The sequence below is a fragment of the Pelobates fuscus genome, chromosome 11 (genome assembly GCF_036172605.1).
Source record: "Pelobates fuscus isolate aPelFus1 chromosome 11, aPelFus1.pri, whole genome shotgun sequence".
Taxonomy (NCBI): domain Eukaryota; kingdom Metazoa; phylum Chordata; class Amphibia; order Anura; family Pelobatidae; genus Pelobates; species Pelobates fuscus.
In genome coordinates, this window is record NC_086327.1 from 133520903 (window position 1) to 133545145 (window position 24243).

The window sequence follows — 24243 nt, forward strand, 5'->3', positions numbered from 1 at the left end:
CAGACTGTGAATTATTAAAGATCTCTGCTTTCACACACATTGAATCAATTTCAGTCGGTCCATTGAGAGAGGTAAAGAGAGAATTTACAATGTTCCAAACGAGGATTCCTCAAGATACAGCCTACCCACATTATATAGAGAGCAATGGGGTTTGTGTAAGGAAAAGGCATACACCAGGCATGTATTAAAGGACAACTGTCACCTCTAAACTATTTTTAATATAATAAACCCCCCCCCACTCTTTTTTTTTTTTTCAATAAAGTACATATAAAAAAAAGAGAAAAGGTTATCCCTACTTTTAGTATATAACAGGATCCTTGTATGGTCCTCCCTGCTTCATTCCCTGTGCAGGATCCTGTCATAGACTAAAGGTAGGGATGATTTCCACTATTTATTTATTTTTACATTTACCTTGTTTAACAATATTTATATTTCCTTTCAATAATCGATGGAAGATTTATTATATTAAAAAAAGGTTTGAGTTGACGGTTATCCGTTAAAGGGACATGCATCACTTGATAGCTGTTTTTTAAACCAGCATTCAAACACTTTTAAAGGGACACTATAGCTTTAAGGATACAAAGCTGAACAAACAATATAGGATCCCTCTGCTCCCACACCCCTCCACTGGCACTCAAATGGTTAAATAAGCATTTAAACAATCACTTTCTTTCAGGTCCCTCAGCACTGGGTCATTGCTGCCTCCTCCGATGTCATCGCAATGGGAAACCTAACATGCATGCGCGGCGGGTGCTGCATGTTCACTAGGCCTTCCCCTTAGGATAGCATTGAATCAGTGCTTCATGTGAGGAATTAGACACAGGATGTCCTCCAGGATTTCAGCTAAATAGCAGGAATACACGGACCAGGTGGTTGAATCGAGGTTCAGAGGATTCAGACTGGGGTGTAGCAGCCACAGACACTATGACAGGTGCCAGGGTCGCCATCAGAAATTTTGGGGGCCCTAACAAAGCTCTTGGCCCCTAGGGGCCTGCCTCCAAGCCCGCCCACAGGAATACACACACAGACACAAACATACGCACTGATACAGAACGACACAGATACACACACACAAAGACATACTGACAGACATACATATGACAGACAGACATACATACTGACAGACAGACATACTGACAGACTGACAGACAGACATACATACTGACAGACATACATATGACAGACAGACATACTGACAGACATACAAAACAATAGGGTGCACCAAGGGGTAAGGAATCGGCATAGCTATAGATAAGACAAATAAAAATGAAACAAGATATACACTGTCCTATAATAATACAAAAACGTTAATTTAAAAAGAACAAACAAAAAGTCCAAGATAAAGTCTAATATACAACAGTGCGGAAAAGTCTGTAAGGTTTTGCCTGTGTCTTCAGGTTAGTGTACCATCCAAATGTTCGGAATCCAGGAACATAAAAGAGAGAAGAAAAACTACAATAGTGTAATATGTACAAAATGAGATAAAAACTTGAATAAAAGGAAATCCAAATGGCCTACTCACATGGAATAGAGCTAAGACCAGCTCTAGTATAAAGCGCCTGCAGTGGATTTGATCCCACACTTCAGGGATATTGGTGGAAGATATTGACCAGCAAATGTCTTAGCAGCAGGATATATTTGAAAATAAAAAAGGTGCAACGATAGTGCTCTCTGTATAAAATATATAAAACCAGGAGTAAAAATAAATGAGTTGTGGGGGCGGAGTCTGACCGCCAAGCAGCACGGACGTGCGGGGAAAGAGCTCCCGTCAGGCGGTCAGCAAAAACGCCGATACCGGCGGCCACAGAGCTCGTACACCCATCGGGGTGCGCCACCCGAAACGGGGGTGCACCACAGCACCAGAGGAACCTTTTTCTGAGCCTGTCGGAGCCTGGGGCCCGACACACGACTTGCGGCCTGCGGGAGTGGATGCCGGGGAGAGGCGGCCGCTCTCCTCGACGCCGGAACCCCGAGAGTCAATACCGGTCTCCTACCCCCCCCCCTCTGGACCGGTGGGGGTCATCCCGGTCCCTATCAGAAAAGCGGGCACAGATTGAAGCAGAGAAATTCAGCTAAACAGTTGACTGAAACGGAGGGTGTCTGAGCATGCCTAAAATGGCCGCCCAACTAGGGCCAGTGAGAAAGCACACAGACAGCTACCCACACTCGCAGCACCTAGAAGCACTGGACCGACTTTGCTCGAAGTTCTATATTATACTATGCGATAGAGGGGTGCTGTACCTTCAAGCGGCTAAGATGGTCTCCTCATGGCTCCGCCCTGACACCCGCCGACGCCACTACGGAGCCCCACTGCGGGCCTTCGGGGAGGACAAGCAGACCAAACAGCACCGGCAACAACGGCGGCGGACGAAGGTACGGAGCAAATTGGGTGCATGCCACCGCTCACATGCAAATAAGAGCGGGACAGCCAGGCAGCCACAAAGCCCCGGCCTGTCGGAGCCTGGGGCCCGACACACGACTTGCGGCCTGCGGGAGTGGATGCCGGGGAGAGGCGGCCGCTCTCCTCGACGCCGGAATCCCGAGAGTCAATACCGGTCTCCTACCCCCCCCCCTCTGGACCGGTGGGGGTCATCCCGGTCCCTATCAGAAAAGCGGGCACAGATTGAAGCAGAGAAATTCAGCTAAACAGTTGACTGAAACGGAGGGTGTCTGAGCATGCCTAAAATGGCCGCCCAACTAGGGCCAGTGAGAAAGCACACAGACAGCTACCCACACTCGCAGCACCTAGAAGCACTGGACCGACTTTGCTCGAAGTTCTATATTATACTATGCGATAGAGGGGTGCTGTACCTTCAAGCGGCTAAGATGGTCTCCTCATGGCTCCGCCCTGACACCCGCCGACGCCACTACGGAGCCCCACTGCGGGCCTTCGGGGAGGACAAGCAGACCAAACAGCGCCGGCAACAACGGCGGCGGACGAAGGTACGGAGCAAATTGGGTGCATGCCACCGCTCACATGCAAATAAGAGCGGGACAGCCAGGCAGCCACAAAGCCCCGGCAAAGCACCTAGACACAGCACCCTCGACCAGCCAGCCTATACTATGCAATCGGGGAACACAGCAACCTACCAAGCCCCAGTACAGCCTAATGCCGCACACAACCAAGCCAAAGAGGAACCCTGGCCCTCCCCAGTTACAGAGACTGTCTATCCCAAATGGCCCATATGCGGGGTCGGCTGATCCGGGACTGGACCTGGTGTTATCGTGAGAGGCATGGACGGACAATCCAATCCCAAGAAAAACTTGCATTCATATAATATGTTAACATTTGTCGCTACGTTGCACCATATCGTTTTAACGTTTTAATGCTTTAACATACTCAGCAGGCAGAAATAATCAGCAAATCTTGTTACTGTGCCTTTAATACCCAAACAACACACAAATGTCATCTCTTGTATTAACTTGTGGAAAACACACTAGCATGTATGTAAATTCTTGTTATACTCATGCCATTAATATAATTAATCTAGAACTGTTAAACGTTGACCGTCCTACTTTACTTTATTTTACTATTGCTAAGTTCACCGTTTAGCTATGCTTAAAAATAAAAAAAATGTGCAATTCCTCATGCCACTGTCAAACTCCAGTACATCTCTTAACACGCTGATGTGGCGTATGTCGCTACCATGTAACACCCTGCACAACAAAAATAAAGAATTCAAAAAAAATAAAAAAATAAAAAATAAATGAGTTGTACTCACATTTACCTGAGCAGATAGCCCGCTCAGGTTAATCAGCATAGGTGGTATAATCCCCACCTGGGATACTAGGTGAGGTCCTCACTGGAAAGAGAAAAACTGGATGCCAGGTAACAAGAGAAACAAGGTATATGGGACAAATATATGTTGTAAATATAACCAAAACCTTTATTATAACAAAAATAGTAGTAAAATAGATCCACAACGTGTTTCATGCACAATGGGCTTTTTCAAGTGGTAATGGATTACGGATTACAACTTGAAAAAGCCCATTGTGGGTGAAACGTGTTGAGGATCTATTTTACTACTATTTTTTACTACATACATACATACTGACAGACAGACATACTGACATACACATACATTCATACATACTGACATACATACATATTGACATACACGTAAAAATACACATACATATATACATACTGACATACACATACATACATACTGACATACATACATACTAACACACACACACACACATACATACTGACATACATACATACTGACAGACAGACATATTGACAGACATACATACATACTGACATACATACATACTAACACACACACACACATACATACTGACATACATACATACTGACAGACAGACATATTGACAGACATACATACATACTGACATATATACTGACAGACATACTGACAGACATACATTCTGACAGACAAACATAAAGACAGACAGATATACATACTGACAGACAGACATACTGACATACATACATACATATGACAGACAGACATATTGACAAACATACATATTATTATTATTATTATTATTATTATTATTGCCATTTATATAGCGCCAACAGATTCCGTAGCGCTTTACAATATTATGAGAGGGGATTTAACTATAAATAGGACAATTACAAATAAACTTACAGGAACAATAGGTTGAAGAGGACCCTGCTCAAACGAGCTTACATTCTATAGGAGGTGGGGTGTAAAACACATTAGGACAGGAATTTACAATCAAATAAGGTGGGCTGCCCTTTAGGAGAGGGCAAGAGACAGGTATGTGAGGTAGGGGTTAGTCTTGGAGGCCATAAGCTTTCCTAAAGAGATGGGTTTTAAGGCACTTCTTAAAATATGCAAGACTAGGGGAGAGTCTGATGGCGGGCAGGCTATTCCATACATACTGACAGACATACTGACAGACAGACATCCTGAAGAGCTCTTCTAACTGCACATGTGTAAATCTGTCAGACATGCCTAATACACATGCAGCATACCTAGGGACAGGAAACTGATTGGTTATAGCAGTGTTACCACTGGAGTGGTTGTGGAAAGCATCAGACAGCAGAAGCAGATAAATATGAAGAAAATAATAATATCTAACTGTTTCATGCTGCAGAGTGAGGTAGTTGTCTCATTTAAGGCTAAATCTGTAATAATTAATACATCCAGGGGACACTATCACAGCACAAGTTCAACTAGTACCATATCAGCACTTTATAAATAATTATGAGATTGTAGTTAAAACCCATACTCACAACTAACTTATCATTTAATTTCACAACATTCCTCACCAGTCTACTCTCTACCCAACTGTAATGTATTCACTAAATTGGGAATTGTTTCATGAGAGAATCACAATTTTTTGTACAAAATAAAAGAATTGAAAACATTGACCTATTTTTCCCGCTCACCACTTTGGCTACAAATTACAATCCCATTGTATAGGGAATACACCCTGCATATCAAGAGAGAGAATAATAGTTTATAATTAAAGGGACAGCCCACTGCCCTAATACAAAAAATAAAAAAAAACATATTGTTTAGTAAATATACAGCAAATAAAAACATGTCTGCATGTAATTCTGCAATTTTTATTATTTGGGGGGGGGGGGGGGGTGTCTAAAAACAGCTTGTAAAAGCTGAAGATCTCTTCTCTGCAGCCTTCGCAAGTCCTCCCATTCAAATCCAGCCCAGACTTTCTGTGGCTGTCCAATCACAAACTTCCCAATGCAGCTCAATGAGAAGTCTTTGCAAGGTAGGTGCTCTGAACAATTGCCGACTCTTGAGTTTAACTTCACTGAGCTAACCGAACCAGGAAGTAGCAGCAACTGTGTCTGATTGACAGCCAGGGGATATAACAAGGTTAATTATATAAAAGTGTCAATATGTACTAAAAAATTACAAAATGATGACACATCCTTCACACATAAAGCATTTCAGCAAGTGTCCATTTATGATCTGAAGACATTAATAAAAATATGCTTGCAATCATTTGTATCAGGGTTGAGCTGCAAAATGGTGGGGCATAGGTGGAGGGAGAGGGGGTGTTGGATACAAGACACAATTTGTGCTTGTTTCAAATTATGATTTATCTACAAATATACACAAACCAGTTTCTTAATAGAACACATTGTTCAGTTATATTGTTATTATTATTATTATTATTATTATTATTATTATTATTATTATTTAAAAGAACATTTTATTTATTTGACTACTGAGTAGCTATGTAAAACCTGGGAAAAAAAAGTATGTAAACTCCCCCAAACCTCTGGTCCTATCACTCTCCACTACCACTGTAAAAATGGTCACAAATCTTTTTTTTTTAAGAAAAAAATCCAAGAATTCTTTCTTTGGGGATAAATTGAAAGCAGACTTCGAAAAAAAAATGACTTCACAGCAAATATTTGATTCTATCCGAATGCATGGGTGACCCATTTGCAGAGCTGTTTTTCTAAGGTCAGGAGAGAGTTGAGTCTATCCAATATAAATAAATCTCAGATTAATTACGGCCCCAAGCAGCAGACCAGACAGCAGAGGCAGCAGCACTGCTCTGTGAGTTTGGCAAGATATTTACTAAGCAGAGAAGTCTTGTTCAGAAGGGATCCCCAGATATACAAAACTGCTTCCAATAGATTTCAATCTTCTTTTTAGCCTTAGATGCAAAGTGTAAAGAATAAAATAGTAGACATGGCTCCTTGAATGTAACATGACAAACAGTAGACAGGGATATTGGATTATGGGGTAACAATATTGCTTCTTACTATATAATTCCCTGTGTGCTCCCAGCTCAGGGCTGAGTCACAGCTATGGAATCTCAGTGTGCTTTCAGTAACCTGGGCTCAGCTCCCTGGGCGGACATATTGTGGGCACACAGTATATATACCAGCAAAGGTTTAAATGGGCACACTGTGTATATATCAGAGAGGAGAGAGTGGGCATTGTGTATATTATTAGTGTAGAGTGGGCACAGAGTACATTGTTGGGTTAGAGTGGGCACTGTGTACATTGCTGGGTTAGAGTGGGCACTGTGTACATTGTTGTGGTAGAGTGGGCACTGTGTATACTGTTGGGATAGAGTGGGCACTGTGTATATTGCTGGGTTAGAGTGGGCACTGTGTATATTGGTGGTATAGAGTGGGCACTATGTATATTGTTAGGGTAGAGTGGGCACTGTGTATATTGGTGGTATAGAGTGGGCACTATGTATATTGTTAGGGTAGAGTGGGCACTGTGTATATTGGTGGTATAGAGTGGGCACTGTGTATATTGCTGGGATAGAGTGGGCACTGTGTATATTGCTGGGATAGAGTGGGCACTGTGTATACTGTTGGTATAGAGTGGGCACTGTGTATATTGCTGGGTTAGAGTGGGCACTGTGTATATTGGTGGTATAGAGTGGGCACTGTGTATATTGGTGGTATAGAGTGGGCACTATGTATATTGGTGGTATAGAGTGGGCACTGTGAATATTGCTGGGTTAGAGTGGGCACTGTGTATATTGCTGGGATAGAGTGGGCACTGTGTATATTGCTGGGATAGAGTGGGCACTGTGTATACTGTTGGGATAGAGTGGGCACTGTGTATATTGCTGGGATAGAGTGGGCACTGTGTATATTGTTAGGGTAGAGTGGGCACTGTGTATATTGGTGGTATAGAGTTGGCACTATGTATATTGTTAGGGTAGAGTGGGCACTGTGTATATTGGTGGTATAGAGTGGGCACTGTGAATATTGCTGGGTTAGAGTGGGCACTGTGTATATTGCTGGGATAGAGTGGGCACTGTGTATATTGTGTATATTGTTAGAATGAAGTGGGCACTTTGTATATTATTATAATAGCACGGGCACTGTGTATATTGTTAGGATGGAGTGGGTACTGTGTATATTGTTATGATGGAGTGGGCACTGTGTATATTGTTATGATAGCGTGGGCACTGTGTATATTGTTAGAATGGAGTGGGGACTTTGTATATTATTATGATAGCATGGGCACTGTATATTGTTAGAATGAAGTGGGCACTGTGTATATTATTATCATAGCATGGGCACTGTGTATATTGTTATGATAGCGTGGGCACTGTGTATATTGTTATGATAGCGTGGGCACTGTGTATATTGTTAGGATGGAGTGGGCACTGTGTATATTATTATCATAGCATGGGCACTGTGTATATTGTTATGATAGCGTGGGCACTGTGTATATTGTTAGGATGGAGTGGACACTGTGTATATTGTTATGATAGCGTGGGCATTGTTAATATAGGTGCGGTTTATTATGAAAATATTAGTCTTATCCAATTATATTTTTTCAAATTGCCTATTTTCTACAATACTAAAATGATAAGGGACAAAAATGAGAAAAAATGAAGAGAATGAAAGAGAGACCGAGTGATGGAGATGAATGATGGGTAAGGTCTGCTCTGCAGACAGGATGGCACCATGGTTCTGCCACCTAGACTACGGATCCAACAACAACCCAAGGAGGCCCTGATCTCAGTCCCTACCCCACGTCCCCATATCATGCCCATCTCGTGACTGGTCGTCGCCATAGGGTACCAGAGTGTAGGACTATTATAACTATCTTCCTGTAACCATGGAGACTGTCACCCAGGGTAACGGGATGACTTAGGAGGAATAGGATTGTAGATAGTAACCGGATGATTTTACTTGCTAATCGTTATTCTTATCATTCTAATTAGCAGTAATTAATAGTGGAAGTATTATTGGTATAGGAGTAGGTAGTATTAAATGAAGCATCAGCAGTATTAAATAGTATTAGTAATATCGGTGTTATTATTTTTACTATTAGCAGTCTCATTATATCACTAGTCATATATTATTATAATTATTACTGCAGTCCTCCTGCAGGTTATGTAGATGTGTGATGTCATACAATGAAGTGATGTACAGTTTGCATCACCATCAGTTGTTGGTAGACTCTGCAGACTTAGGGAACTTAGAAAGTCCAGCTTCTTTATTATTATACTGTTATACAGTTATTATCTACGGCATTCTCCGCTATCAGTCAGTATGGTCAGTTTACCCTTTCAGTGCTGTTCAGATACATTACTTGGCCATTTAGGAAGTTGATTGTAAACAAAATCTGCATTCACTATAAATAGCCAACTGTTTCTATTAGTTACTATGAGTCTCTATATCTATACTATGATTGGGTCCATTGACTCTGTAATCGGATTATGATGTGCTTATCTGATATACCGTCTGTATGTTGTATACATAGTTTATCTGTAATCTCTGTGTATACCTGTTATTATGTATCACTCAGCCAGCAGAGTTGGGCAGGGGAGGCTGGATGCAGGGTCTTTGGCCAGGTTAGGTAGCCAGTCTGGAGGGGGTTATGATGGGGTCTGTGAGAGCCAGAGCCAGAGCCAGAAAGGGACATGAAGGGTTAAGTCTGTATTCATTTAGTGTTGTTGCAGCTCAAGTGGCCTCAGGCAAGGGGAGAAATGACCCCGCTAGCAGCATCCAGATGTGGCAGGCTCTGGGGACTTGGGATGCAGACCCCTGGATTGTAAAGCAGACAGGAGGAGGGGGGAGGTAAAGTAGGGGTGTGAGTACCCTTCACATTTCCTTGCTCTACCCCCTTTACAGTCTACATGGAGACAGACCCTCCCTCCTTTACCTACAGCAACCAAACCCCATACACCCCCACTCTGCATCTGCACTGGAAAATCTACTTGAATTGATGAGGCTAATTTCAGAGGGGGGAGGGATAGAGAGAAAGAAAAAATAATAAGGGGATAGAAGTAGTTAGAGAGAAACAGAGAGAGAGTTACAAAGAGAGAAATTGGGAGACTCGGCCACCTACTGGGATTAGCAAACACATGGCCACATAGGGATAGTGTCCAGAAGGAACCATCTACAGGAGGAGGACACCTCCAGAACCCATCCAGAGGAGGAAGAGACCTCCAGAACTCAACCAGAGGAGGAAAATACCTCCTGAACCCATCCAGAGGAGTAGGACACCTCTCAAACAAATCATAGGAGTAGGACTCCTCCAGAACCCATCCAGAGGAGGAGGAGGATACCTCCTGGACCCATCCATAGGAGAAGGACACCTCCAGAAACCATCCAAAGAAGGAGGACACCTCTAGATCTCAGTGAAAGAAGGACACCTTCAGAACCCATCCACAGGAAGACACATCCAGGACCTATCCAGGAGAAGTGGGCACTTCTAGAAACCATACAGTGGGGTAAGATACCTCTAGAACTCGTTCAGAAGAGTAGGACACCTGTAGAACCCACCCAGAATAGGAGGACACCTCCAGAACCCATCATTGTACCTGTGGATATATATTCAACTTTTCTGTGCACTCCCTGGATTAGCTGAACATGCATGTTAAGAAGATTGTCGAGCATAGAAAGGTCAGTGAATGTTATCCCGAGAGTCAAGGTCTATGGTGAAAATTAAAGGTAGAGAATAAAGCTGTCTCTGTCACAGTATACAGGAATTTACCCCTTTCACCGCTAGAAAGGATGTGGCTTGCTCTCTGTGTGTATCTGTTAGTGCTTCCAATACCCAGACTTATGGAAGGCTCTGGCCAGGGAGGAGTTAATGGGATTTATCCTAAAAAGAGATGATTTATTTTATAGTGTCCATGTGGACATGTTACTGTGTATCTCTGGGCTGACTGTATGTGTGCATATATTGCATTGTATTCTAGCTCTTAGTGATCATTTCCTGCTGATCTCAGTGAGGAGTGGCTGGCTGGCAGTGATGGGAGCTGTGCCATAAGCTGTTTATTATATGGACCAGACTGGTGGTGGCAGGGGATGCAGGGGGATGGGGGTTTTTGGGGTGCCCAGTTAGACTGAGCTGGGGTGCAGGCTGTGGAGGAAGGGACCTGCCTGGAAATGATTTAGGAATTGTCCCCAGCTTATCTCCCTGTGCCACATATCCTGTCCATGTGTAATGCTGGAGACTGCACTCACCCTGCTGCTTCCTCCTTCACAAAACCAGTGACTTCACTTCCCAAAATTAGCAAAAAAAACTTTCATCCGGTGAAGTGTCTCTCTGTGTCTCTGCCACAATCAGAGTGAGAGGGTCCGGGACACTGACAGACATACAGACAGGCAGGCAGGCTCTCCGCTCACCAGGTCAATGAGTGGCACCGCAAGGGGTTCTCCTGCACTCAGCTTCATATGGACGGGACCATCAAGGTAAGGGGCAGGAGATAGGGGCCCGGGACACCGGGGAGGGGGAACTCGGCCAGGTTAGGGGCTCAGCTTAAACTGGAGATGGGGGGCGGGGGCACAATCTGGTACCCCCACAAATAGCGCCCCTCATCGCTTTATTTACCATCACTGGCTGCGTTCACCATCACTTTCACCAGAATTATCTCTCTGCACCATCACTGTGTGAATACAGCATCACTCACTGCTCACCATGACTACTCACCATCAATCACTCTCACTCTGCTCACCATCACTCACCTTCTCTCCATCTACTCACCATCACTACTCACCATCACTCACCTTCTCACCATCTACTCACCGTCACTACTCACCATCACTACTCACCATCATTCACCTTCTCTCCATCTCCTCACCAACACTACTCACCATCACTCACCTATCCATCTACTCACCATCACTCACCTCTCCATCTACTCACCATCACTACTCACCATCACTCACCACTCCATCTACTCACCATCACTACTTACCATCACTCACCACTCCATCTACTCACCATCACTACTCACCATCACTCATCATGTACACAATTACTCTGTTCACATCACTTTCTCTATTCACCATCACTCACACTATTCACCATCACTTTATTCACCGTCTCTCACTCTATTCACTATCACTTTCTAAACTCTTAATCTATTCTCTCTCTCTCTCTCTCTCTCTCTCTCTCTCTCTCATCACTTTATCTATCCTATTATCTCATCACTTTATCTCTCCTATTATCTATCTCCCTGGTATTTATCGCTTTATTCAGAGAAGTGCGGGTTTACAGCCTTATATAAAATTAGGAAGACAAAGTTATTGTGCAACTGCGGTTAGAGGGGGCTAAACGTGACACCCAGCCTGGCTCCCTCTGTATAACCACACACGAGTAATATAATATAATACTGTGCATAGAGACTGGGCCCCTCTGTATAATAATATAATACTGTGTATAGAGACTGGGCCCCGCTGTGTAATAATAATATAATACTGTGTATAGAGACTGGGCCCCACTTTATAATAATATAATACTGTGTATAGAGACTGGGCCCCACTTTATAATAATATAATACTGTGTATAGAGACTGGGCCCCTCTGTATAATAATATAATACTGTGTATAGAGACTGGGCCCCTCTGTATAATAATATAATACTGTGTATAGAGACTAGGGGCCCCTCTGTATAATAATATAATACTGTGTATAGAGACTAGGGGCCCCTCTGTATAATAATATAATACTGTGTATAGAGACTAGGGGCCCCTCTGTATAATAATATAATACTGTGTATAGAGACTGGGCCCCGCTGTGTAATAATAATATAATACTGTGTATAGAGACTGGGCCCCACTTTATAATAATATAATACTGTGTATAGAGACTGGGCCCCGCTGTGTAATAATAATATAATACTGTGTATAGAGACTGGGCCCCACTTTATAATAATATAATACTGTGTATAGAGACTGGGCCCCCTCTGTATAATAATATAATACTGTGTATAGAGACTGGGCCCCTCTGTATAATAATATAATACTGTGTATAGAGACTGGGCCCCTCTGTATAATAATATAATACTGTGTGTAGAGACTGGGCCCTCTGTATAATAATATAATACTGTGTATAGAGACTGGGCCCCTCTGTATAATAATATAATACCGTGTATAGAGACTAGGGGCCCCTCTGTATAATAATATAATACTGTGTATAGAGACTGGGCCCCTCTGTATAATAATATAATACTGTGTATAGAGACTGGGCCCCTCTGTATAATAATATAATACTGTGTATAGAGACTGGGCCCCTCTGTATAATAATATAATACTGTGTATAAAGACTAGGCCCCTCTGTATAATAATATAATACCGTGTATAGAGACTAGGGGCCCCTCTGTATAATAATATAATACTGTGTATAGAGACTGGGCTCCTCTGTATAATAATATAATACTGTGTATAGAGACTGGGCCCCTCTGTATAATAATATAATACTGTGTATAGAGACTGGGCCCCACTTTATAATAATATAATACTGTGTATAGAGACTGGGCCCCTCTGTATAATAATATAATACTGTGTATAGAGACTGGGCCCCTCTGTATAATAATATAATACTGTGTATAGAGACTGGGCCCCTCTGTATAATAATATAATACTGTGTATAGAGACTGGGCCCCACTTTATAATAATATAATACTGTGTATAGAGACTGGGCCCCTCTGTATAATAATATAATACTGTGTATAGAGACTGGGCCCCTCTGTATAATAATATAATACTGTGTATAGAGACTGGGCCCCACTTTATAATAATATAATACTGTGTATAGAGACTAGGGGCCCCTCTGTATAATAATATAATACTGTGTATAGAGACTGGGCTCCCTCTGTATAATAATATAATACTGTGTATAGAGACTGGGCCCCTCTGTATAATAATATAATACTGTGTATAAAGACTGGGGCCCCTCTGTATAATAATATAATACTGTGTATAGAGACTTGGCTCCTCTGTATAATAATATAATACTGTGTATAAAGACTGGGCCCTCTGTATAATAATATAATACTGTGTATAGAGACTAGGGGCCCCTCTGTATAATAATATAATACTGTGTATAGAGACTGGGCCCCTCTGTATAATAATATAATACTGTGTATAGAGACTAGGGGCCCCTCTGTATAATAATATAATACTGTGTATAGAGACTGGGCTCCTCTGTATAATAATATAATACTGTGTATAGAGACTGGGCCCCTCTGTATAATAATATAATACTGTGTATAGAGACTGGGCCCCACTTTATAATAATATAATACTGTGTATAGAGACTGGGCCCCTCTGTATAATAATATAATACTGTGTATAGAGACTGGGCCCCTCTGTATAATAATATAATACTGTGTATAGAGACTGGGCTCCCTCTGTATAATAATATAATACTGTGTATAGAGACTGGGCCCTCTGTATAATAATATAATACTGTGTATAGAGACTGGGCCCCTCTGTATAATAATTTAATACTGTGTATAGAGACTTGGCTCCTCTGTATAATAATATAATACTGTGTATAAAGACTGGGCCCTCTGTATAATAATATAATACTGTGTATAGAGACTGGGCTCCCTCTGTATAATAATATAATACTGTGTATAGAGACTTGGCCCTCTGTATAATAATATAATACTGTGTATAGAGACTGGGCTCGCTCTGTATAATAATATAATACTGTGTATAGAGACTGGGCCCTCTGTATAATAATATAATACTGTGTATAGAGACTGGGCCCCTCTGTATAATAATTTAATACTGTGTATAGAGACTTGGCTCCTCTGTATAATAATATAATACTGTGTATAAAGACTGGGCCCCTCTGTATAATAATATAATACTGTGTATAGAGACTGGGCTCCCTCTGTATAATAATATAATACTGTGTATAGAGACTTGGCCCTCTGTATAATAATATAATACTGTGTATAGGGACTGGGCCTGCCTGTATAATAATATAGTACTATGTATAGAGACTAGGCCCCTCTGTATAATAATATAATACTGTGTATAGAGACTGGGCCCCTCTGTATAATAATATAATACTGTGTATAGAGACTGGGCCCCTCTGTATAATAATATAATAATGTTTATAGAGACTGGGCCCTCTGTATAATAATATAATACTGTGTATAGAGACTGGGCCCCTCTGTATAATAATTTAATACTGTGTATAGAGACTTGGCTCCTCTGTATAATAATATAATACTGTGTATAAAGACTGGGCCCTCTGTATAATAATATAATACTGTGTATAGAGACTGGGCTCCCTCTGTATAATAATATAATACTGTGTATAGAGACTTGGCCCTCTGTATAATAATATAATACTGTGTATAGAGACTGGGCTCGCTCTGTATAATAATATAATACTGTGTATAGAGACTGGGCCCTCTGTATAATAATATAATACTGTGTATAGAGACTGGGCCCCTCTGTATAATAATTTAATACTGTGTATAGATACTTGGCTCCTCTGTATAATAATATAATACTGTGTATAAAGACTGGGCCCCTCTGTATAATAGTATAATACTGTGTATAGAGACTGGGCTCCCTCTGTATAATAATATAATACTGTGTATAGAGACTTGGCCCTCTGTATAATAATATAATACTGTGTATAGAGACTGGGCTCGCTCTGTATAATAATATAATACTGTGTATAGAGACTGGGCCCCTCTGTATAATAATATAATACTGTGTATAGAGACTGGGCCCCTCTGTATAATAATATAATACTGTGTATAGAGACTGGGCCCCTCTGTATAATAATATAATAATGTTTATAGAGACTGGGCCCTCTGTATAATAATATAATACTGTGTATAAAGACTGGGCCCCTCTGTATAATAATATAATACTGTGTATAGAGACTGGGCCACTCTGTATAATAATATAATAATGTTTATAGAGACTGGGCCCTCTGTATAATAATATAATGCTGTGTATAAAGACTGGGGCCCTCTGTATAATAATATAATACTGTGTATAAAGACTGGGGCCCTCTGTATAATAATATAATACTGTGTATAGAGACTGGGCCCCTCTGTATAATAATATAATAATGTTTATAGAGACTGGGCCCTCTGTATAATAATATAATGCTGTGTATAAAGACTGGGGCCCTCTGTATAATAATATAATACTGTGTATAAAGACTGGGGCCCTCTGTATAATAATATAATACTGTGTATAGAGACTAGGGGCCCCTCTGTATAATAATATAATACTGTGTATAAAGACTGGGGCCCTCTGTATAATAATATAATACTGTGTATAAAGACTGGGGCCCTCTGTATAATAATATAATACTGTGTATAGAGACTAGGGGCCCCTCTGTATAATAATATAATACTGTGTATAAAGACTGGGCCCCTCTGATAATAATATAATACTGTGTATAGAGACTGGGCTCCCTCTGTATAATAATATAATATTGTGTATAGAGACTTTGCCCTCTGTATAATAATATAATACTGTGTATAAAGACTGGGGCCCTCTGTATAATAATATAATACTGTGTATAGAGACTGGGCCCCTCTGTATAATAATATAATAATGTTTATAGAGACTGGGCCCTCTGTATAATAATATAATGCTGTGTATAAAGACTGGGTCCCTCTGTATAATAATATAATACTGTGTATAAAGACTGGGGCCCTCTGTATAATAATATAATACTGTGTATAGAGACTAGGGGCCCCTCTGTATAATAATATAATACTGTGTATAAAGACTGGGCCCCTCTGTATAATAATATAATAATGTTTATAGAGACTGGGCCCTCTGTATAATAATATAATAATGTTTATAGAGACTGGGCCCCTCTGTATAAAAATTAATATAATACTGTGTATAAAGACTGGGACCCTCTGTATAATAATATAATACTGTGTATAAAGACTGGGGCCCTCTGTATAATCATAATAATAATATAATATTGTGTATAGAGAATGGGCTCCTTTGTATAATAATATAATACTCTGTATAGAGTCTTGGCTCCTCTGTATAATATTATAATACTGTGTATAGAGACTGGGCTCTCTCTATATAATAATATAATACTGTGTATAGAGACTGGGCTCTCTCTGTATACTAATATAATGCTGTGTATAGAGACTGGGCTCCTCTATGTAATAATATAATCCTGTATATAGAGACTTGGCCCCTCTGCATCATAATAATAATAATACTATAATAATACTCTGTATAGAGACTGGGCCCCGCTGTGTAATAATAATATAATACTGTGTATCGAGACTGGGCCCCGCTGTGTAATAATAATATAATACTGTGTATAGAGACTGGGCCACTCTGTATAATAATATAATAATGTTTATAGAGACTGGGCCCTCTGTATAATAATATAATGCTGTGTATAAAGACTGGGGCCCTCTGTATAATAATATAATACTGTGTATAAAGACTGGGGCCCTCTGTATAATAATATAATACTGTGTATAGAGACTGGGCCCCTCTGTATAATAATATAATAATGTTTATAGAGACTGGGCCCTCTGTATAATAATATAATGCTGTGTATAAAGACTGGGGCCCTCTGTATAATAATATAATACTGTGTATAAAGACTGGGGCCCTCTGTATAATAATATAATACTGTGTATAGAGACTAGGGGCCCCTCTGTATAATAATATAATACTGTGTATAAAGACTGGGGCCCTCTGTATAATAATATAATACTGTGTATAAAGACTGGGGCCCTCTGTATAATAATATAATACTGTGTATAGAGACTAGGGGCCCCTCTGTATAATAATATAATACTGTGTATAAAGACTGGGCCCCTCTGATAATAATATAATACTGTGTATAGAGACTGGGCTCCCTCTGTATAATAATATAATACTGTGTATAGAGACTTGGCCCTCTGTATAATAATATAATACTGTGTATAAAGACTGGGGCCCTCTGTATAATAATATAATACTGTGTATAGAGACTGGGCCCCTCTGTATAATAATATAATAATGTTTATAGAGACTGGGCCCTCTGTATAATAATATAATACTGTGTATAAAGACTGGGTCCCTCTGTATAATAATATAATACTGTGTATAAAGACTGGGGCCCTCTGTATAATAATATAATACTGTGTATAGAGACTAGGGGCCCCTCTGTATAATAATATAATACTGTGTATAAAGACTGGGCCACTCTGTATAATAATATAATACTGTGTATAGAGACTGGGCCCCTCTGTATAATAATATAATAATGTTTATAGAGACTGGGCCCTCTGTATAATAATATAATACTGTGTATAAAGACTGGGTCCCTCTGTATAATAATATAATACTGTGTATAAAGACTGGGGCCCTCTGTATAATAATATAATACTGTGTATAGAGACTAGGGGCCCCTCTGTATAATAATATAATACTGTGTATAAAGACTGGGGCCCTCTGTATAATAATATAATACTGTGTATAGAGACTGGGCCCCTCTGTATAATAATATAATAATGTTTATAGAGACTGGGCCCTCTGTATAATAATATAATGCTGTGTATAAAGACTGGGTCCCTCTGTATAATAATATAATACTGTGTATAAAGACTGGGGCCCTCTGTATAATAATATAATACTGTGTATAGAGACTAGGGGCCCCTCTGTATAATAATATAATACTGTGTATAAAGACTGGGCCACTCTGTATAATAATATAATAATGTTTATAGAGACTGGGCCCTCTGTATAATAATATAATAATGTTTATAGAGACTGGGCCCCTCTGTATAAAAATTAATATAATACTGTGTATAAAGACTGGGACCCTCTGTATAATAATATAATACTGTGTATAAAGACTGGGGCCCTCTGTATAATCATAATAATAATATAATATTGTGTATAGAGAATGGGCTCCTTTGTATAATAATATAATACTCTGTATAGAGTCTTGGCTCCTCTGTATAATATTATAATACTGTGTATAGAGACTGGGCTCTCTCTATATAATAATATAATACTGTGTATAGAGACTGGGCTCTCTCTGTATACTAATATAATGCTGTGTATAGAGACTGGGCTCCTCTATGTAATAATATAATCCTGTATATAGAGACTTGGCCCCTCTGCATCATAATAATAATAATACTATAATAATACTCTGTATAGAGACTGGGCCCCGCTGTGTAATAATAATATAATACTGTGTATCGAGACTGGGCCCCGCTGTGTAATAATAATATAATACTGTGTATCGAGACTGGGCTCCTCTGTATAATAATATAATGCTCTGTATAGAGACTAGGCCCCTCTGTATAATAATATAATACTGTGTATAAAGACTAGACCCCTTTGTGTAATAATATAATACTGTGTATAGAGACTGGGCTCCTCTATATAATAATATAATACTGTGTATAGAGACTGGGCTCCCTCTGTGTAATAATATATTACTGTGTATATAGAGACTAGGCCCTTCTGTATAATAATAATAATAATAATAATAATAATAATAATAATAATATAATACTGTGTATAGAGGCTGGGCTCCCTCTGTATAATAATATAATACTGTGTATAGAGACTAGGCCCTTCTGTATAATAATATAATACTGTGTATAGAGACTGGGCCCCTCTGTATAATAATATAATACTGTGTATAGAGACTAGGCCCCTCTGTATAATAATATAATACTGTGTATAGAGACTGGGCTCCCTCTGTATAATTATATAATACTGTGTATAAAGACTAGGCCCTTCTGTGTAATAATATAATACTGTGTGTAGAGACTGGGCTTGCTCTGTATAATAATATAATACTGTGTATAAAGACTAGGGGCCCCTCTGTATAATAATATAATACTGTGTATGGAGACCAGGGGCCCCTCTGTATAATAATATAATACTGTGTATAGAGACTGGGCCCCTCTGTATAATAATATAATACTGTGTATAGAGACTGGGCCCCTCTGTATAATAATATAATACTGTGTATAGAGACTGGGGGCCCCTCTGTATAATAATATAATACTGTGTATAGAGACTGGGCTCCTCTGTATAATAATATAATACTGTGTATAGAGACTGGGCCCCTCTGTATAATAATATAATACTGTGTATAGAGACTGGGCCCCTCTGTATAATAATATAATACTGTGTATAGAGACTGGGCTCCTCTGTATAATAATATAATACTGTGTATAGAGACTGGGCTCCTCTATGTAATAATATAATCCTGTATATAGAGACTTGGCCCCTCTGTATAATAATACAATACTGTGTATAGAGACTGGGCCCCGCGGTGTAATAATAACATACTACTGTGTATAGAGACTGGGCCCCGCTGTGTAATAATAATATAATACTGTGTATAGAGACTGGGACCCTCTGTATAATAATAATAATAATATAATATTGTTTATAAAGAATGGGACCCTCTGTATAATAAAATAATACTGTGTATAGGGACTGGGCCTGCCTGTATAATAATATAGTACTATGTATAGAGACTAGGCTCCTCAGTTTAATAATATAATACTTTTTTTAGAGACTGGGCTAATCTGTATAATAATAATATAATACTGTGTATAGAGACTAGGCCCCTCTGTATAATAATATAATAATAATAATAATAATAATAATATATTGCTGTTGATAGAGAATGGGACCCTCTGTATAATAAAATAATACTGTGAATAGGGACTGGGCCTCCCTGTGTAATAATAAAATACTGTGTATAGAGACTAGGGTCCTCAGTATAATAATATAATACTGTGTATAGAGACTAGGCTCCTCAGTATAATAATATAATACTTTTTTTAGAGGCTGGGCCCCTCTGTATAATAATATTATAATACTGTGTATAGTGACTGGGATCCCTTTATATACAGATATCCCATGTTATCCCTGTTTGTCCCTCGTTCTTAATGTGTGTGACATAAAGTACCTATGAACCAGAAAACATTAAAAGATTACTATAGGGTCATGAACACAAATGTAGCCCCCCTGGCCCCCTCTTGCCACCCTAAATATAGTAAAATCTTACTTGTATTCAAGTCTGCTCCTGGCTCTGCCCCTGTCTACCTCTGACTTGCCCCTGTCTGCTGACATCATCAGAAGTGGTGGTCTGAACCAATCACAATGCTTCCCCATAGGACTGGCTGAAACTGTGAAGGAGGCAGATCATGGGCAGAGTCAGCATGATTCAAACACAGCCCTGGCCAATCAGCATCTCCTCATAGAGATACATTGAATCAATTAATCTCTATGAGGAAAGTTCAGTGTCTGCATGCAGAGGGTGGTGACACTGAATGGCAGTGCTGCACATTAGGCACTGCAACTTTAGCAGCCATCTGAGGAGTGGTCAGTGGAGGTATCCCTAGGCTGTAATGTAAACATTGCATTTTCTCTGAAAGCCTGAAGGGAATGATTCTACTCACCAGAACAAATACAATAAGCTGTAGTTGTTCTGGTGACTATAGTGTCCCTTTCATTTGTGTTCTATAATTTTTATTCAAAGAAATAAAATACATATTTTGAAAAGTTGTTTATGTTTCTTGAATGTATCCAAGAGAGTGTAGCAGTAGAGTGTTGTTCTATAGAGTGTAGCAGTAGTAATATAGAGTGTAGCAGTAGATGGTTGTTCTATAGAGTGTAGCAGTAGTAATATAGAGTGTAGCAGTAGTAATATAGAGTGTAGCATTAGAGGGTTGTTCTATAGAGTGTAGCAGTAGTAATATAGAGTGTAGCAGTAGAGGGTTGTTCTATAGAGTGTAGCAGTAGTAATATAGAGTGTAGCAGTAGATGGTTGTTCTATAGAGTGTAGCAGTAGTAATATAGAGTGTAGCAGTAGAGGGTTGTTCTATAGAGTGTAGCAGTAGAGGGTTGTTCTATAGAGTGTAGCAGTAGTAATATAGAGTGTAGCAGTAGATGGTTGGTATATAGAGTGTAGCAGTAGTAATATAGAGTGTAGCAGTAGAGGGTTGTTCTATAGAGTGTAGCAGTAGAGGGTTGTTCTATAGAGTGTGTCAGTAGTAATGTAGAGTGTAGCAGTAGAGGGTTGGTATATAGAGTGTAGCAGTAGTAATATAGAGTGTAGCAGTAGAGGGTTGTTCTATAGAGTGTAGCAGTAGTAATATAGAGTGTAGCAGTAGAGGGTTGTTCCATAGAGTGTAGCAGTAGTAATATAGAGTGTAGCAGTAGAGGGTTGTTCCATAGAGTGTAGCAGTAGAGGGTTGTTCTATAGAGTGTAGCAGTAGTAAATCCTGAGTAATCCCTGGTCATTAATTATTTATCTCATTAATCCAAATTAATCTCTTTAAACCAATTCTGCTGTCTGGTGCTTTGTAAATGGCAAAATCCAAACTAATAATGAATTTTAACATAGGGGCCTTTGCATTCACATATATTGTTCCTACGCCTGGCAGGGCACCAACGTATCTTCTGGTGAATGTAGCGGCCACAGAATGTGTGAGCTCTGCGTATAATGTGGGGTTTGTCCACACGCCCGGGGTGGGAACACTTTTGATCTGTGAGATCTGCTGACCTGATGGATAAATACTGTTAAGAAATAATGGACCACCAAGTGAATGTGTTTGATTAACTTTCACAGAGAAAGCAGTTTAAAGCATGAAATGTCTGTCTGTCTGCTGCAACATCTCATATTAAATATATAATATTCATGAAAGAAATTGAGCATATAACATAACATACAATACAAGTATAATATATACAACACAACATGTAAATATACTAAAATGCATATGTAATACAAAATAGATATTGCACATTTATATAACACAATCTATATATATATCACAAAATACTTCTAGCACAACATTCATATATATATAACACAACATTCATATAACACAGCATAAATATAACACAACATTCATATAACAGCATATATATAACACAAAATACATATAACACAGCCTATATATGACACAACATTCATATAACACAACATTCATATAACACAGCATATATTTAACACAACCTATATATAACCCAACATGCATATAACATAGTATGCATATTCATTGAAGTCATTTCAGTTAGTATACACATGCTATGTCTCTGTATAAAGAGCTGCTGTGTTTATCACTGATATGTACTATTAAACGGGATGCATTGGAGTATGATGGACAAGGGGTAACTTTGTCTGCCCTACAAGGTACCCTCAAAACGCGAAGGGATTTCTTCGCTAAACAGTGAACTGTGGGATGTTCTAAAGGGATATGGAAAAGTGGAGCCAAAATCTTCACCAGAAATCACCAGTTGCAAAGCCTGGATATTTGTTACAATTTGATTTTAACAAACACGGGGTTAACTCACCATTTAGGGAATACTCCCCCTGGGCCGTGGTCCTACTAGATGAATTTTAAAGATCGTCAGGGTTATTTACTAAATTGTGCATCATCCCGAATTCAGGTTTAATTTTAGGGTTCAGGCAGAAATGGCAAAACTGGAAACAGCAAGAAAGATGTGTTGGCTATTTTGGGCTAAAACTTGAAGCAGTCTGTATTTGCCATTTTGTTTTCTATCCAATGGGTTGCTTCATTTGAAATAAAATCACCTTCCTCAATCTGTGTGTGATTAATACGATGTAGCGTTAATGTATGATGTATAGTGTGACTTCTAGTGGAGGGTAGCACAGCTTAGTGGAGGTGGCCCACTGTAAATAGAGTATACTTGGTGGTAACTTGTCTTTGGTGCTTGTTAGAGATCGCCTTTTCCTTTTATGCCTTCATTCTGGGACTGGCTGGCAGATTAACTATTGGGTGTTCACTGAAGTGTGAATTATTGGTAGTTTGAAGTAATTTCAGAGTGAATTTCACTGCTCAAATTAAAAAAATAAATTGAAAAAATGCACTGTTTAGGAGCTAAAAAATGCACTGTTTAGGAGCTATACCACATACAATTCTTTTTATATGGGAGTATATATAAAACAGCTTGTAAAAGCTGCATATCCATTTTCTGCAGCCTATACAAGCCCACCCCTTCTAACCCCGCCCAGACTTTCTGTGGCTGTCCAATCACAGACTTCCCAATGCAGCTCAATTAGAAATCTCTGCAAGGCTTTGGGCAATTGCTGTATCTTGAGTTTATCTCCACTGAGCTAAACAAACCAGGAAGTAACAGGATTAATAATCTGGTTGACAGCTGGGGGCATGTAGCCAGGTTATTTTATAAAAATGAATGAAAAATGAGACTCTCATCAAACATGAAGCATTTTTAGCAAGCTAGTGGTATGGAGTGTCTCTTTAAGCCACAATAGGCCAATTGGAAATATCTTACAAGTAGTTTTTGTTTTCAGTTTGGCTATTCTTGGCTGGAATGACAGATTCATTTTGATTTCACTATGAATCCTATCTATTCAGTATGAGAACACATGCTTGCATGTATAGACATTGGAATCGCGTTTAAAAGGGAATTCTGGAGCAAAGTTCTGGAAGTGTAGGAATCAACAGAAACATTCCCTGGGTTTCTGTGGAGACTGCTCCACTTTTACAATTTGCACTACTTCCCAGTATACATGTG

At 39.4% G+C, this 24243-nt stretch overlaps 1 protein-coding gene across 2 annotated transcripts in view; it reads left to right on the forward strand.

Moving 5' to 3' along the window:
- The first annotated feature begins 9943 nt into the window (after window positions 1-9943).
- The window catches only part of FLI1 (Fli-1 proto-oncogene, ETS transcription factor), an 89416-nt gene continuing 75116 nt past the window's right edge, over window positions 9944-24243 (forward strand). Inside the window, exon 1 of one of the 2 annotated variants that reach the window (XM_063435418.1) lies at window positions 9944-10191. Coding sequence is in view for 1 of the 2 variants with exons in the window: in XM_063435417.1 (XP_063291487.1) it covers window positions 11141-11158 (18 nt within the window). In the remaining variant the exon portion in view is untranslated. Of the gene's footprint in view, window positions 10192-10987; window positions 11159-24243 lie in introns of those variants that run through there. The other variant, XM_063435417.1, reaches the window with a different exon arrangement.